The 15,578-nt window shown below is 47.7% G+C and overlaps 1 protein-coding gene across 1 annotated transcript in view; it reads left to right on the top strand.

Annotated features, from left to right (window-relative positions):
- Positions 1–15,193, top strand: part of ITPKB (inositol-trisphosphate 3-kinase B) — a 109,265-nt gene extending 94,072 nt beyond the window's left edge. Inside the window, exons 6-8 of the mRNA XM_054024411.1 lie at positions 9,455–9,556; positions 10,879–10,950; positions 14,354–15,193. Coding sequence (XP_053880386.1) covers positions 9,455–9,556; positions 10,879–10,950; positions 14,354–14,569 — 390 coding nt within the window. The 3' untranslated portion in view covers positions 14,570–15,193. The remainder of the gene's footprint in view (positions 1–9,454; positions 9,557–10,878; positions 10,951–14,353) is intronic.
- Positions 15,194–15,578: the final 385 nt, after the last annotated feature.

Here is a 15,578-nt window from a genome sequence, read left to right as displayed (position 1 = left end):
GGGAGAAGTATTAATTTCCTGCAACCGCTAGTAGTAGCATGAAGTTTCTGTAGCCAAACTTGGTGAAAGGTGCACACAGAACGATCTCTCTGAGCCAGGCTCATGGCATTTCAAGATGTCCTGTGCCACGTTATGGCTTCTGAGGGAGAGCCTTGGAAAACTGCTCTTTCCACCCAAAACAGCAGGCAAAGCTTTGACTAAACTTTTGCTTTTGGGTCCTAACTTGCCTCAATAGCAGAGAACTGAGCCCCTTCCAAACTTCAGAGATGTTTCCAAAAAAATCAGGATCCAGTTCTGTGACCTGAACATTCAAAGCAGAATTTGTTTCTGCTCCTTCCCCTTCCCATCTCTCAAGATCTGGCTGTGTAAGAGGGGAGTGAAATGTGATAAAGGCACAAGTAAACTGGGAAAAGTCTGCCTGACAAATAAGTCCTCTGTAAAAGCTCTGCACATTTTACTCATGTTTCACTGACTGCCGCCGTCCTGGATGGCACTCGAGGGCTAGCAACTCTAACTACTGAAAAGCTAGGCCATGTAGCTTTGCCACGGTAGTGCCGTAGCGTAGACCCTTCCTATAGTTATGGAAGAGATTTTTTCCGTCAATAATCCACCTCCCCTAATAGCAGTAGCTAGATCGACAGGAGAATTCTTCCATCGCCATAGCCATGTCTATGCTGGGGCTTAGTTCGGCTTAGCTACGGCATTCAGGAGTGTGGATTTTTCACGCCCCTGAGTGCCGTAGTTATGTGGACCCAACTTGTAAGTGTAGACCAGGCCCTAGACCAGGGGCGGGCAAACTTTTTGGCCTGAGGGCCACATCGGGTTTTGGAAATTGCATGGGGGGCGGGTTAGGGGAGGGGGGCATGGCCCGCCTTCCCCCATTTCCACCCTCCCCCCCGCTTCTCGCCCCCTGACAGCCCACCCCCAGGACCCTGCCCCATCCTCCCCTCCCCCGCTCCTTGTCCCCTGACCGCCCCTGGAACCCCCGCCCCTGACTGCCCCCCACCACCCCATCCAACCCCCCCTCCTTCCTGACTGCCCCCCTGGACCCCTGCCCCCATTCAACCCCCCTGCCCTCTGACCGCCCTGACCCCAATCCACACCCCCACCCCATGACCACCACCCCGAACTCCCCTGCCCTCTATCCAACTCCCCCCCGCCCCGCTCCCTGCCCCCTTACTGCACTGCCTGGAGCACCGGTGGCTGGTGGTGCTACAGCCATGCACCGCGCAGCATAGAGCACCGGGTCAGGCCAGGCTCTGCAGTGGTGCTGCCCCAGAAGCTCGCAGTCCTGCCGCCCAGAGCATTGCGCCGGTGGCAGGACGAGCTGAGGCTGCAGGGAAGGGGGAACAGCAGGGGAGGGGCCGGGGGCTAGCCTCCCGGGGCAGGAGCTCAGGGGCCTGGCAGGAGGGTCCCGCAGGCCGCCGTAGTTTGCCCACCTCTGCCCTGGCCTAGACTAATAGTTGCTGTGTAACATCCTAGCAGTTTAAAGCTGCCCTCTAGAGGCAGCTTGTCCAAAAACATGATCCAATCCTTTTAGTACATGAGCCAGTCTCTATAATGAAGAGAAGCAAAAGCCTATATGGATCTGAACTTTACCAAAGCTCAGGGTGTCTATTTTGGTGTCTGGAATTGTCATGCTAAAGTTCTGAGCTGAAATCTTGATCCAAACCAGAATGTGGGTTTTAGTTTGTGCCCATCTCAGATTGCGGTATTGAGGCATGATCATGATCAGGAGCTATGGAGATTCCTCTCCCACGTAACGAGATGCTCTGTCTCTCATTTAAACATGATGGGTAACTCTTGCAAAAGTGCTGAAGGACATGTCTTCACTGCAGAATTAATTTAAGTTATCTACGCTTGAGTTACTTCTCTCAATTTTAGCCTAGCTTGAGTGAGAGCAGCCACACTACAAAATAGCGTGCAAGCTGCTTTGTCCACCCAGGTGCTGCACTCACTCGTGTGTGGGTCTAAGAATTCTGGGGCCTGTCTCACAGTCCCTGGCACTGCAGTAAGCAGAGCCACTCTATGAATTATCTCCCTGTGAATTGTGGAGGAACTTGTCTGTCCCTTCATGAGGATTGGTGGTTAGAGGAGAGGAATTATGGGAAGGCATTGGAGGACTAGCGGCACATGAGTGGAACTAGCCTTCATTCACACTACAGGATGGTCATGTTAGCAACTAATGAGTTCTGCTGACTCGAGCTGCAGCCTGAGCCCCGTTATGGGCCAGCCAACTTGATTTACAAGCACCACACTCGAGTGAAGGGTTTGTATGTGTGAATGGGGAACAAGTTACAACTTTGCAGTGAAGACAAGCCCTAAGTGACTGAGGGTATGTCCACACTACAGCGACACAGCTACAGCACTGCAGCTGTGCCACTGTAGCACCGTAGTGTAGATGAGTCCTAGCTCAACAGAAGGGGTAGGTAATCAATGTAGGTAATCCACCTCTCCAAAAAGGTGGTGGCTAGGCTAATGGAAGAATTCTACAGTGGGAGTTATGTCACCCTAACTACGTGGCACAGGGCACAAAATTTTTCACAGCCTTTAGCGATGTAGCTAGATTGATCACATTTTTAGGTGTGGATCAGGCCTTAGAAGCCTAAGTCTCATTGCAAGTTAATGGGCCTTAGGCGCTTTCAAACGCTTTACTAGAGATAAACATCCAATCGCTGTAGAACTGAATTAAAATGAAGGAAACCCTGCTTTGAATTGGGGAGAAGGGCAGAAGGGATTAAGAGATGAACTCCACTAACCAGTGGTCAGATTGATTAAAACAAGCTGGGGTTAAAACAAGTGGTAAGTGGTGGTTAAAATGAGTAGTGGCACTCGCTGCAACTGACATCCACAACCCCAGCTGCTCCTTCAGTACTCTGTGGAGATCCTCCTAATAACAGCCCCATTTTCTTAACACTCTTTGAACAGCGGGGAAATGGCTGACATAGAGATTATTTGTATTAAGCAACAGAGAGTCCTGTGGCACCTTTAAGACTAACAGATGTATTGGAGCATAAGCTTTCGTGGGTGAATGCCCACTTCGTCGGATGCATTATTTGTATTGTCATTAGTCATTGGATTTAAAACTCAGTCAACATTCTCACAGCTGCTGTTTCAGGCTGTCTGCATAACTGGGCAGGCGTCACTGCATCCTTTTACATTAGGGAGGGCTTCGCAACCACAGGGTTGAGAGTAGGGTGACCAGACAGCAAGTATGAAAAATCGGGACGGGGGTGAGGGGTAATAGGAGCCTATATAAGAAAAAGCCCCAAATATCGGGACTGTCCCTATAAAATCAGGACATCTGGTCACCCTAGTTGAGAGACTTGGAAAGTGCGGGGCTAAATGCAAGCGAACATTCTGGTGCAAAGACGGTGCCCCATTGAAAAGCACCTTCTTACTGAACTGCTGTGACTGGACCACTTCAACCCATGCTCCTAGCAAATGTTTTTCCTTGGACAAACGCTGAGCAGTGAAGGCGATCCCACTGTGAGAAGAGGAGGCCTTTCTGAGGTTGAATTGATGCAACAAGATTCATGACCAGCGGGTGGTATTGCATTTGTATCTCTCTGTGTCACTCAGGGACTTGCTGAAAGGGGCTAAAGTAAGGATAATAATTTTTTCAACATGGTTGGTGTGCTGCAGCATAGCTGCCTTCCTGAGAGGCCTCCACTATTGGCTACCTTCCCCTTAAAAAACCTTTGTCGTCTTGCCGTAATACACATTCCCTTATCTGTTCCACCAGTTCTGACCACTGCTCAGTTTCCCCCTTCCCCTCCAGTTCTACTGGAGGTTGATTCTTAACTGACACCTTACTGAGAACTGTCCCATTTCACTGACTTTCCCAGCCCTCTTCAAAACACCACTAAATCTCCTCCTCTTTGCTCCCTCCACCCAGTCAGACAGTTCCCTATATCAGCCCTTAATCTGAACAACCCTTCGCCCATTTCCATTGCTGTAACTGTCACTGTTTGGCTGGTGCACTTTATGAAACTAAAACTAAAAGGTAGCTGGATCAGTTAGGACTAAATCTTGCACATGGTGATTCGTCTGTTGCTTCTCTCTGTCCTCTTGCTAAGATTAAGTGTATTTATCTGTTCATAGTTCTCTGGGCTGCATGCTTGGTCTAAAGGATTATATATAGGAATACCGCAAGGGGATGGACTCATCTAATTGAGTCTTTTGCCTCTAATTACTGTAATTCTCCTTAAATCCCTCAGTTCCTAGATTTTCGCCCCCCTCCAATCTATAGCACTGACATTTCACTTTGGTTACTGGCATAGATCTTTCCCCCTACCTATAAGTTGAAGTTTTACACACAGCAAATGTTGCTGAATTGTATTACTTTGCTTGCTTCATACAGGGCTGGCTCCAGGCACCAGCCCACCAAGCATGTGCTTGGGGCGGCACCTGGAGGGGGGCGGCGCAGTGCTCCGGCCCAAGAGCGGGGCCACGACTGGGCTCGCCGCCCTCTCTGCAGCGCTCCGGCTGCCGGGCTCGCCGCCCTCCCCCCGGCACTCTGGCCGCCGGGGAGAGCAGAGCCGCGGCAGGCTCGCCACCCTCCCCCCAGCGCTCTGGCCGCTGGGGAGAGCGGAGCCCCAGCCGGGCTCTCCGCCCTCTCCCCAGCGCTCTAGCCACTGGGGAGAGTGGAGCCCCGGCTGGGCTCTCTGCCCTCCCCCTTGCGCTCTGGCCAGTCGGGGAGAGCGGAGCTGCAGTGGACTCGCCGCCCTCCTCCCTTGCGCTCTGGCCGCCGCGGAGAGCGGAGCCCCGGCCGGGCTCTCCGCCCTCCCTGCGGTGCTCCGGCCGGTCGGGGAGAGCGGGCCTGCGGACAGGCTTGGCGCCCTCCCCTGCCGCACTCCCCACGGGGGGCGGCGGGAGGCTTTTTTGCCTGGGGCAGCAAAAAAGCCAGAGCCGGCCCTGGCTTCATAGCTGGATAAGCATTCCCTGCTGAGAACAGGCATTCAGTATCTTGAAGCTGCTATTGAAGCCTCATGGGGAAACTTAGGAAAGTTTTATTGAGAGACGGTTCTTGTTTTTTCCTTCCCTACTTTCTCACTATGGACATCTTCCTGGAAAAACGGTATTGTCTGGAGTAATCTACCCTGTAAGTTGTCTGTAGTGGAGATCTTGATAGAGAGGATCTTGTGCTAAATCTTGTTTTCAGATCGGCAGGAGCAGCTCCCACTAAAGTAACTGAGAGTTGTGTGCAAGTATCAATAGGCAGAGTGTTGTGGGGTGGAGCAAGAGACTTGCATGAAGAGAGCCTTAGTGAATGTATCAAGTTTCAAGAGGAGGGCAATGGAATCTAGTAGGCAAACCGCAAGACTGGGACTTGGGAACTTAGTTCCTGTCCCATTCCTAGCTCCGTTCCCAGCTTGCTGGGTGACCATGAGTAAGTCACTTACCCACTCTGCATCTCTCTGTCTGTACAATGGGGACAGTGGTGCTTTCCTGCATTGAAAAGGCTGGGAACGCCAGATTTTATCAAAATAACCAGGGTAAAACTCAAGATGGATCCCATTTCTACTGGTAGTTAAAACTACCCTGAGGCATCAGTCACTCTCAGAAGTATATGCCCTGCATAGTGTACTGCTGTACTGATGTATACACATTTATATAGTCACACAAACTCCATTGCCTTAACTTCCTTAGGCTCCTGAAAATCCCACCCAAACACCCTTCAAGAAAGAACCTGGCGACCTGATCTTGCTGACTGCAAGTTCTAGGATTCCACAGAAGAAACAAGTTAGCCTTGACGCTAAAGTTACCATAGGATAAAACTGGTGCTAATGTGGGGGTGGTGGCAGGGAAAGCCCAGTTGCTATGGCCCATCAACCAGCCCTACATTTCTTCTTTGTAAAGATTAACTCCCTGGGGCTAGAACACCTGTAAATGTCAAGCCTATGGAAAACACCACAGCACTGCCTGGCAGCTCAGGGAAAACTTCAAGTGGGGAATAATTATAGGAGCAGCATTATAAATATTCTAGCTGGCTTTCCTGAAACGGAGCTAATGCCTTATCTCAAAGCCCATCCACTGTTTCATTTATTTATAGCCGCACGTAAGACTCCACTCATAACCATACACCTCCCTTCTTGAATGCTTTGTGCAAGGCTGTACTGCAGTTTACATGTGAAACTAATGTGATAGCCCTTCTCCAGGTTGGTATCTGTCATCTCCAAGGGGCAGGGTCGGGGGAGGTTTCCATATGACTGATGACTGATGCATAGTAGCCAGGGAACTCTCCCTCTGGACAACAAGAGGGATCAAGTTCCTGAGCAAACAAACCTCCTCTGAAGGTACTTCCCCACTCTCTGAGAGCACACATTCTGTCAGCATGGCCTCTCTGATCTTGGTCACCTGCAACGGTGCACAGGCCCTGAGATGATCTCAGGCTGTCATGTCCCAAAGCACTTAGGACTTTATGCATTATAAATGGCTCCCAATTGCACTCACACAAACAGCAGTTTTCCTAAACAGGTGTAACATCGCACAGATCCACTCCACTGAGCATACTTTAGCAAGCAAGATTGTTCAGCATCTTTAGTTGTAGGTTTTACTATTGCTTAAGTCAGTTTACATAATGTGCATAATCTTGGGTTACATTTGCATATCATTTACTGACTAAATTTGGCACACTGATTTACATGATCAGTCTACTCGCCCCCACAATTCATGCATTGTACACACACATATTTCACCTTCCATTTCTTTGGGAATGGTGCTCAGCTGAATACTCGGAACGCCCCGGGAAGGCTTTATAAGGACATCTAAAGCTACAGGACAGGATATTCATTGTACTCTGTTCCTTCCCTCATCCTCTGATCCAGTTCTTCATTCTTACTTCATCTTCCCCAGCATAACAGGATGTCTTTCCGGCTCCCATCCTTTCAGAGTGTTGTGGGCAAACAAGTCATCCTTCAAGGAGCACTAGTCTATGGAAACAAAGCTGTGTGTATAGAACACACTTTAAAACTAGCCTTTACAGCCAGGAAGTGCAGGTCCCAAAGGGAATTCTGATTACTCAGTGGTTTATAGAATCTGGACAAACAATGAAAGAACCTGATCTATGCTCTTCATTTCTACAGCGTCTGAGGCTCTCAAAGTGACTTAGCATCACAGTAGCTTTCTTAATTTGTTTGTGAGACTCTTCATCATCCCCATTTTGTAGCTAAGGGACGGAAGCAGAGAGAGGTTAAGAGACTTGGCAAAGATTCCTTAGGAAGTCTGTAGAAGAGCAGGAATGGCACCCCAATCTTTTGACTTCCAGTTGTTTGCATACTTCCTTCCCTAAGACCTTTGGGAACAGAATAGTAGGAGAAGAGAGCCTTTTGGGGACAAAGTTCTACCGCGAAGTGTGCTGTAATCCCACATCTGACGCAGACATGCAAGGGTATTGTGCTGATTCACTATTGGTGCCTGACATCTGACAATTGCCTTGCTGTCAGTCTGGCATTGCGTGTATCTGTGCTGCCTGGTAGCCTGTAAGCTCCTTGGTGCAGAGGCTTCTTGCTATTTCTGTCGTGCTGTGCACAGAGCTTCATTAAATGGAGCACTTAACTATGGCTAACTCTAATCCTGGGCTGTGTCTGCATAAACCTTTTCTCTTAAAATTTCCCACCATTGCTATTGATAGAGTAACAGAAAGGTAGGGCTGGAAGGGACCTCGAGAGGCCATCTAGTCAGCCCCCTGCACGGAGGCAGAACCTAGTATACTGAGACCATCCCTCACAGGTGTTTGTCCAACCTGTTCTTAAAAGCCTCCAGTGATGAGGATTCCTGGGTGCCCCACAGCCACCTCACTCAGAACAGGCCTAGAGGACCGAATGAGAAACATGCTGGCAATCTGTCTACCTTCTACCACTGTGGAGCTGCCCCATTCATAGCAATGGTGAGAAATTTAAGGAAAAACACTTACCTCTTCACAACATCAGACTTTGTTTAGGTCAAGGGTAAAAACTAGAGATGCATATTCATGACCACTGTGTCTTTTGTTTTCTTGCAACTTCTTTTATTGCTTGATCTGTGGCTTTTGGGAGGAGAGAAGGTATTTAATGATAGACCTGACCTGACTCTTCAACCCATGGTCAACCTACATAGATCACAAAGCCTCCAATGTGGACCTTTGTCTGACAGTGATGTTTAAAGAAATCCTTCCAGGGCAGATTCTAACATCCTTGCTCGTGTGGAGTAGCTGGACCCTTCCTGGAGCTCGCTGCCAAGTGATGGGAATCTGGGAAACCTTGAGCCATTTGGCTGTTTCCTCTGCTGAGCAGGAGCAGATGAAAGCGGGTCAGTTCAGCTGGGAGGGTGTGCTGGGTCCCTTCTAGGGCTAGACTGGGTGCAGCCTGAGCAGGTGAGATGTTCAGGTAGCCATGCTGCTCAACTGGAGCGGGAGGGAAGAATGTACACAGTTTGCTGAGTTTTTACACTGTACGTCTCAGTCCTTGAACACAGAGGTGATCATAAACAGCTGACAGGCAGGTGTCTTTTACGACTCTTGGCCATAATCAATGGGCTTGGGACCCGGGTCTCCTGCAGACCCACCGTTTTTTTGCGGTTTTCAGTAGGGAGTAAAACAGGTATTGCCCAGGGCCTATGGGTGAGCTGCTGCAGTCTGCATTATGCCTTCCCACCCAAAAGCTGCCCTAGTGTTTCAAATCAGACTGGCTACCCAGGGATTTTTGTGTCCCCTTCTGGGAAATGTCTACTTTTCCCTTCCCTCCATCCTCAGATGTTTTCTAGCATGACTTTTATGCTTGCTTCTTCTTGAAGCAAGAATACAATAGGAGGCAGCTGTTGGCTATTAGACATTCTGGTCAGAGAAAGCAGGGAGAAGGAATTCGGGAGCTACATGGCAAAAAATGAGTGGTACTTACTTCTAGGACCTGCACTTGGGGTTAGTCAGTGCTATGGTCCCTGGACAGTAACTTGCCCATGTCATTAGTGGCCTTGGTAAGTCTCTGTGACACTGGAGAGCTGCTGATAAAATTCCTTATTAAGTAATGGTCTGGCTGCAAGAGCTGACCAGCAGGTCAGTATGTCTGCTGACCTCTTCAGTAAGGCATACAGTCACTACATCTGACTCTCCATAAGCGGAGGACCTAAAGAATAGAGAACTAGACTGGGACTTGGGAGACCTGGGTTCAAATCTTGGCTTTAGCCCTGCTGGGTGACTTCTCAGTGCCTCTATTTTCCCATCTGTAAAATAGGGATAATGATATTTACCTCCTTCTGTAAAGCACTTTGAGCTGAAAAGCGCTATGGAAGAGTAGGTATTATTTATTATTATTTCATAGCACTTTCTTGAATCTTGACTACCTGTCCCCTTGCCCTCAAGGAGGCCAGTCAGCACTCTGGTTCATGACATGCCCAGCAGTGTTTCAAACACAAGTCATCTCCTCTAACTACCTGCTCTCATGACAATGTGTCTGGGTTTCTCTCCCTTTTTAAGAAAGAAGATGGCACAGTGAACCGGGATTTCAAGAAGACAAGAACAAAGGAACAGGTCACAGAGGCCTTCAGAGAATTCACTAAAGGAAACCGTAACATTTTGGTGAGTCAGCAGTTGCATTAGGACGACATTGCCCAAATGCCTGCCAGATGTGAGAGTGGGCTCCTTCCTCCTCTAGGCTCTTGCCTTGGTGATGCATTGCCTAATGCCAAGGACCACAGAATTAACCTTGCCGTTGCTATGCCGAGCCCATTGGGAAATAACCCCAGAAGGGCAAAGTAGAGACCACTTCCTAGCCTGGAGAAGGTGCAGGGGTAGGCAGAGGCTAGGAGAGAACATGCTGTTAGCTGTAATGGCAACACTCAGACTTTGCGCTAGGCAACCTGATTATATCAGGCAGCTAGTAGGATTACGAAACCATCCACTGCCAGAGGACAGACGCGGAAGGATAGGCGTGGTCGACTAAACTAGGGGAGGGGAAATCTGCTGTAGAGATGGAGAAGAGGCTGCAGGCATGGGATGTGAGGAACAAGCTCCCATCAGTAGTGGCTGGGGCTGGTGATCTGATCTCTGGCTGCTTGGCTGGAGAAGATTTCCTTCCTATACTGTGGGCTGCCTCATAAGGGTGTAAGGGTGCCCAGTGTCCCTGCCATCCAGGGGCTTTGGGAGGGGTGGGGGGAGGATGGGACCATTGTCTGTAGCCATCCCTCTCTTGGGCCTGAATGCTGCAAACCCATGTATCCTGCATATGCCAAATGGTGCTGCTGCGTGTTGCTAGGTGAACTAGCTGTTTAGCTGTAAATGTTTTCCATAGACTGGGTGAAATATACAATTTGATAAACTAGCTCCATTTTAGGCCCTACCATATAAAGCCTATTAGCGAATGACTCTAAATGGCCTGGCTCTTAGCACTGCCGACTTCAAACCTGCCTGTTTGCTTTGACATTAGCTAACTGGGGTTTATTCTTGGTTCTGTAAATGACGCTGCCCAGCTCTGGTTTGGCCAAATTGCTTCTATGTACGCAGGCGGACTTGGAGTTATTTCAAACCACTTTGACACTGTTTAAGGCTAGGGCTAAAGAGAGGTGAATCTAATCAGTCAAACTGCTAACCTCCTGAAGTCCACCCCTCTGCAACCTCCCACCAGCGCCAGAGTTTGAGCAGTTGATTTGACTCCTCTTAGAAGAGGGGCTGGCAGCACGGTTAGCCAGTACTGTATGTATTAGAATATTTATAATTTAGCCTGCTTTTTGGATTAGACCAGGAACATTGGTGTGATTAGCAAGGGGACTTTGAAGAATTCCAGAAATTCACCATGTTACTAGTCTAACACGCCCCTCTCTAGGTCTTACCACTGAAAAGTCTTGCTTGAAAAGACTTAAACTTGTAGTAGTACTGATAGCTTATTTTCTTTATCATTCCAGAATGGTTACCTTAATCGGTTGAAGGGGATCCGTGACACCCTGGAAACATCATCGTTCTTTAAATGCCACGAGGTAGAACTTGCCTTTCTCTTTTGAGACGATGCTTAGCTAGATCTGTCTCTATGTGTACTGTGTAGCTTCTGTCCAAGAAAGGGATATCGTCAGTGTTAGAACTCATACATTTCTAAAACTTGAGTTTATTCTCAAATGTGTATTTTCATAGGTTTGTCTGCATAGTACCTGCAGGGAGATCAGATGACCTACAACTTTGATGTAATCTTGTCACATCTGACACTAAGTGAAAGCTACCTTTTCAATGTATGACCATCGTGGTTATTAATCCAGGAGCTCATATTTAAATGTTTGTTCAGAATCTTTATGCTTATATGTGACTTCAGGAATATTCCTGGCTATTCTGTCATAGAAAATATAATATGATATCTCTGTGCTAAAGTCTACATGAGTGTAAGTTCCAGATAATGGTTGGCTTCCAGCATCATAAGCTATTTAAACATGACAAAGAGTCCTGTGGCACCTTATAGACTAACAGACCAATAGGTCTATTAGTCTATAAGGTGCCACAGGACTCTTTGTCGCTTTTTACAGATCCAGACTAACATGGCCACCCCTCTGATATTTAAACACAGTTCCAGATACCTGAAAGGATGCTGGGAGAGTATCTCAAAACAGCACTTACAGAGCTTGCTGGCAAGAGCTGGTCAGAGGTCTTCTGTCAGAATGATTTTCTGTGAGAAAATAGTTTCCATATTTTTCCCTACATGTTTTTGCACCTGAATCACAAGTCTCAGGGCAATTGAAATGTTTAAATTACTTGAAACAAAGAGTTTTGGGTTAGTTCAATGAACCAAAATTAAACATTTCGATTGCAGCAATGTCAGGTTTGTTTGTTTGTTTTTTGAGCTAATGTTGAAACAAAACCTTTGACATTTCCAAATGGAAATCTTTTGGAATTTCCATTTCACAGGAAACTTCAAAATAACAACTTTTCAGTCTGGTTTGGGACTAAAATCAATATTGAAAAGTCAGCATTTTCCATGGGCTTTTTCAGAACTCAGTTACCAAAGAGATGAGAATGAAGCACTTATGCAGGAATAGTTTCTTTAAAGCGAAACTGGTCCTTCGGGGCAAAGGGAGGCTCTGAGAGTGGAAAGGAGTGTGTCTGATGTGCCTTCATTCCCAGACCCGTCTCTGGGAAAGCTCCAATGCACTGAGGGAAGAAAGCCTCCTCACAAATGTAAATTCATAATCACTTATGCAAACTCTCCGTGCTTCCATTTAAAAACTTTTTTTCTATAGGCAGACCTAAAATGGGTGATGCTTCAAACGTGGTAGCACTTCTGTTTGAAATGCTGACATTGGTTGAATTCTTCTAGAGCTGCATCACTGTTCTTTCCTGGGGACTGCTTCAGGGGACGTGCTAGGCTCCAGCACTCTCCCCTTCCCCCCCTCCCCACGCTGTCTTGAACTGTTGATTAATAGGGAACATCTTCTGACCAGTCACCAGACTGGTCTTGTTAGTTTAATTTCTCCTGTTAGGATCCCTTCCAGCTAACAAATTGCTCTTCAGACCCTTTCGTGGTTCAAGAACGGCTTCCTACAATTGGCTGAGTCTTTCTCTGCTAGCTTCCAAGTTTCATCTGCATTCCCTGTCCCTTATTCTAGGGGCTAGCTGAAGGTGCCCACTTTCGGTGCTCCTGTAGGGGTTGCGCTAGCCGTTGCTACCAGGAATAGCAATAGTGCAAGTCAGTATTGAGTCCATCAAACTACTGCACCTGGGAGACACATTATTATGGCCCTGACTCTGTAAAACGTTTCTGTTTGAGAAGCTTACTTGAGTGTTTTCCTGAATTGAGGCCTATGCACCCACTGAATTCTTTTTTAACTGGGGAAGCAGGAGCTATGTGAGGCAAAACTATGCAGTGAGCATTACGAAAAGTGATCCTGGCGTCCATGTACACAGCTGAAACACAGTATTGATGCAAAAACTGACTCAAACCCAGCACTGGGTAAGAACCTTGGGGAATACCTTAGGCAGGCCAGGCAGTGGGGTCTGAAAATCCGCATGCCTGGGCTGGGGTCTTGGCCCAGTAGGGGAAGCAGATATCACAGGCTCTTCAGAGGTGCTGAGCACCCACAGCTCCCACTAGAGTCAGTGAGCTCTGTGAATATTCAGCACCTGGCCAAACTGGAAATAAGGCCAGGTAGTAAAGGAAGGAGAAGTGCAGAGGGAGCCCTTCCTGTGCATGAGTTTGTGTGAGCTCTGTTCCACCTCCTCCTTGGCTGGCCTGGTAGAGATTCCCCCAGGAGGGGAAGCTGCAGCAGAAGGATTACCTTCTTCAGGCAGGCTTTCTTAAAGTAACACACACCCAAATTCTACACACGGATGCCCTCCCAAACTCCTGTTGGATTCAGTGGGAGAGGTGCATGCACACACGCTGAGGACAGACAGGATTTAATTGTCCAAAGGCTTATCAGAATGTGAAGCAGCCCGTTGTAGTAGTGGCAGCAGCTCACGGAAGGGATGTCTGTTACCCTACTGTCCTGTAACTTATCCTGATAGACTTACAGAGGCCACGAGCCTTGGTGAAACCTACCCCAGGCTCTTTTCTAAGTGTTACTGGGGATGAAGCATCAGTCAGGGAGGGGACATTTTGTCCATGTATAACGTATATTCAAGAACTTAAGCACAATTGCTGAGGCGGTGTTTGTATATCATAGGATACAGACCCAGCGAGTGTAGCTTAATTCCAGGCACTGATCATCCATAAAGAACTTGGGCTGTGGAGAGCTTTATTCTAAATGCTGATGCAAAGGGCTTGGCTATGCAGGGACTCCCCAAAATTAAGACAAATCAAATGCAAGTATGACGTTAATGGGCGTAAGTGAAGGCACATGAATTCCTGAATGGATGCGCTCATTAAAATGGCCTACATTTGCTGTAGCTTTATCTTCCTTTGAAGACTCTAGAAATAGGAGGATTAAGGTCCAGTAAGGCCACTTTATTCTGAATGGCAGCGTTCGCGCAGTGGTTTTGTGTGCTTTAACTGATGTGCATTAACCTCATACCTTTAGTCTTAACTTTCCTGAGTGTCCCCATGAAGATAAGCCCTATGTCTTCCCCCTGCCAGGAACCTCCACTTGGCTTCTGAAGTTTGCAGCTGCAATTTTATATGCCCAAAGTTTCATGCTCCTCTCTTCGGCAAAGCTTCTTGCATGCCCAAAATCTGTGACTTGTGAGTAAATCCGGTAGTTTACATTTCTGATTTGCATGTGCAAATGCAGCTGGTGTGCACAAATCCAAGTTTTTGCACATGCAAAAACTCGAGCATAAAATATTGCAGGTGTGGTTTTAGATAATGGGAGTGTGACGACCGCAAAAACAGCTATATCCTGACTGGCATATATGTCTCTTTAAAACTGGAAGCATGAATACTAGTGTCTTTTCTCTCTGCAGGTAATTGGGAGCTCCCTCCTCTTCATTCATGACCAAAAGGAACAGGCCAAAGTCTGGATGATTGACTTTGGGAAAACCACACCACTGCCAGAGGGACAATTCCTCCAGCACAACGTGCCGTGGGTGGAAGGGAACAGAGAGGACGGCTACCTCTGGGGGCTGGACAACCTCATTGAGATCCTAATGGAATTGTCACAGAGCGAGGACTTGCATTAAAGCCATACGTCCAACTCCACCACTACCCTGCATCCTGCCCCTCAAACTGACTCTTCTGAACTGCACTACAAGACACTTTCCAAACCCTGTCCCCCGCCCATGTTAAAGCTATAACTTCCCTATTTAAAGTGGTTTTTAGTTTTTGTACATATGTAGATCACCTGCCAGAACAAACGCTGAACTTGAAGCCTTGGCTTTGCTCAGTAGATGGGAGCAGATCGTGTCGCTCGTCGCAGGCGCCTTTGCAGCGAGCAGCTGTGGTCTGGATGGCAAGGCGAACGCATGCTCTTTCCATAGCATTTCTGGCTCTTAGTCAATCTCTTTTGAACAAGAATTTACGTAGTGAGCAGTTGTGCAGCTGACGTGCCCTCCAGTTGAACGAAGATGGTGTCCGAACCCTGAGTTCTGTTGCTCCTGAACTGTGTAATTAAAGCCCTTCCAGCTAAGTGAATGACAGAATTTATTCAGCTGTAAGGATCATCTGTCCTCTAGTGGCTGGTGTTGGTAACACACCATCCTCAAAGCAGTCAAGGCTTCATAGCTTTTAGATTGCCATTTTAAGTGTTTTAGGGTTTATGGAATAAGAAAGACACAGATTCTGGAGAAGGTGAAGGCAGGAATACCAGATTGGGAGTGGTTTAGTTACATTTAATAACATCCTTCGTCCTAGGAAGCTAGAGGTTTGGAATCCTTAGGAGATCTAGGTTTCTCTCTCTTTGAGCAATCTTGTTATCCACTTGTGATTGTTCCGTTATTTTCGAGTGGCCATTGGAATTGCGAAGTCTGTTCTTGTCAATAACCAAGTGTGGTGTGACTATGGCTCTTACTAACCTATTTGGTGCTGGATGATAAGCTTCCCTCTAACCACTGAGGTGGGCTGGCGTTGTCAGCTGTAGATGTTTACCATGGGCCTGTCTTCAAATTGAAATCGCCTTTGAGCAATTTAGCAGTAGGGCAGTGTGCTGGCACGTGAAGATCTGAGGCTGATGCTCAGACCTCCTAGGCCAGC

The sequence above is a fragment of the Malaclemys terrapin genome, chromosome 3 (genome assembly GCF_027887155.1).
Source record: "Malaclemys terrapin pileata isolate rMalTer1 chromosome 3, rMalTer1.hap1, whole genome shotgun sequence".
Taxonomy (NCBI): Eukaryota; Metazoa; Chordata; order Testudines; family Emydidae; genus Malaclemys; species Malaclemys terrapin.
Note: the sequence above shows the minus strand (reverse complement) of the source record. Positions and strands in the feature narration are given on the sequence as shown.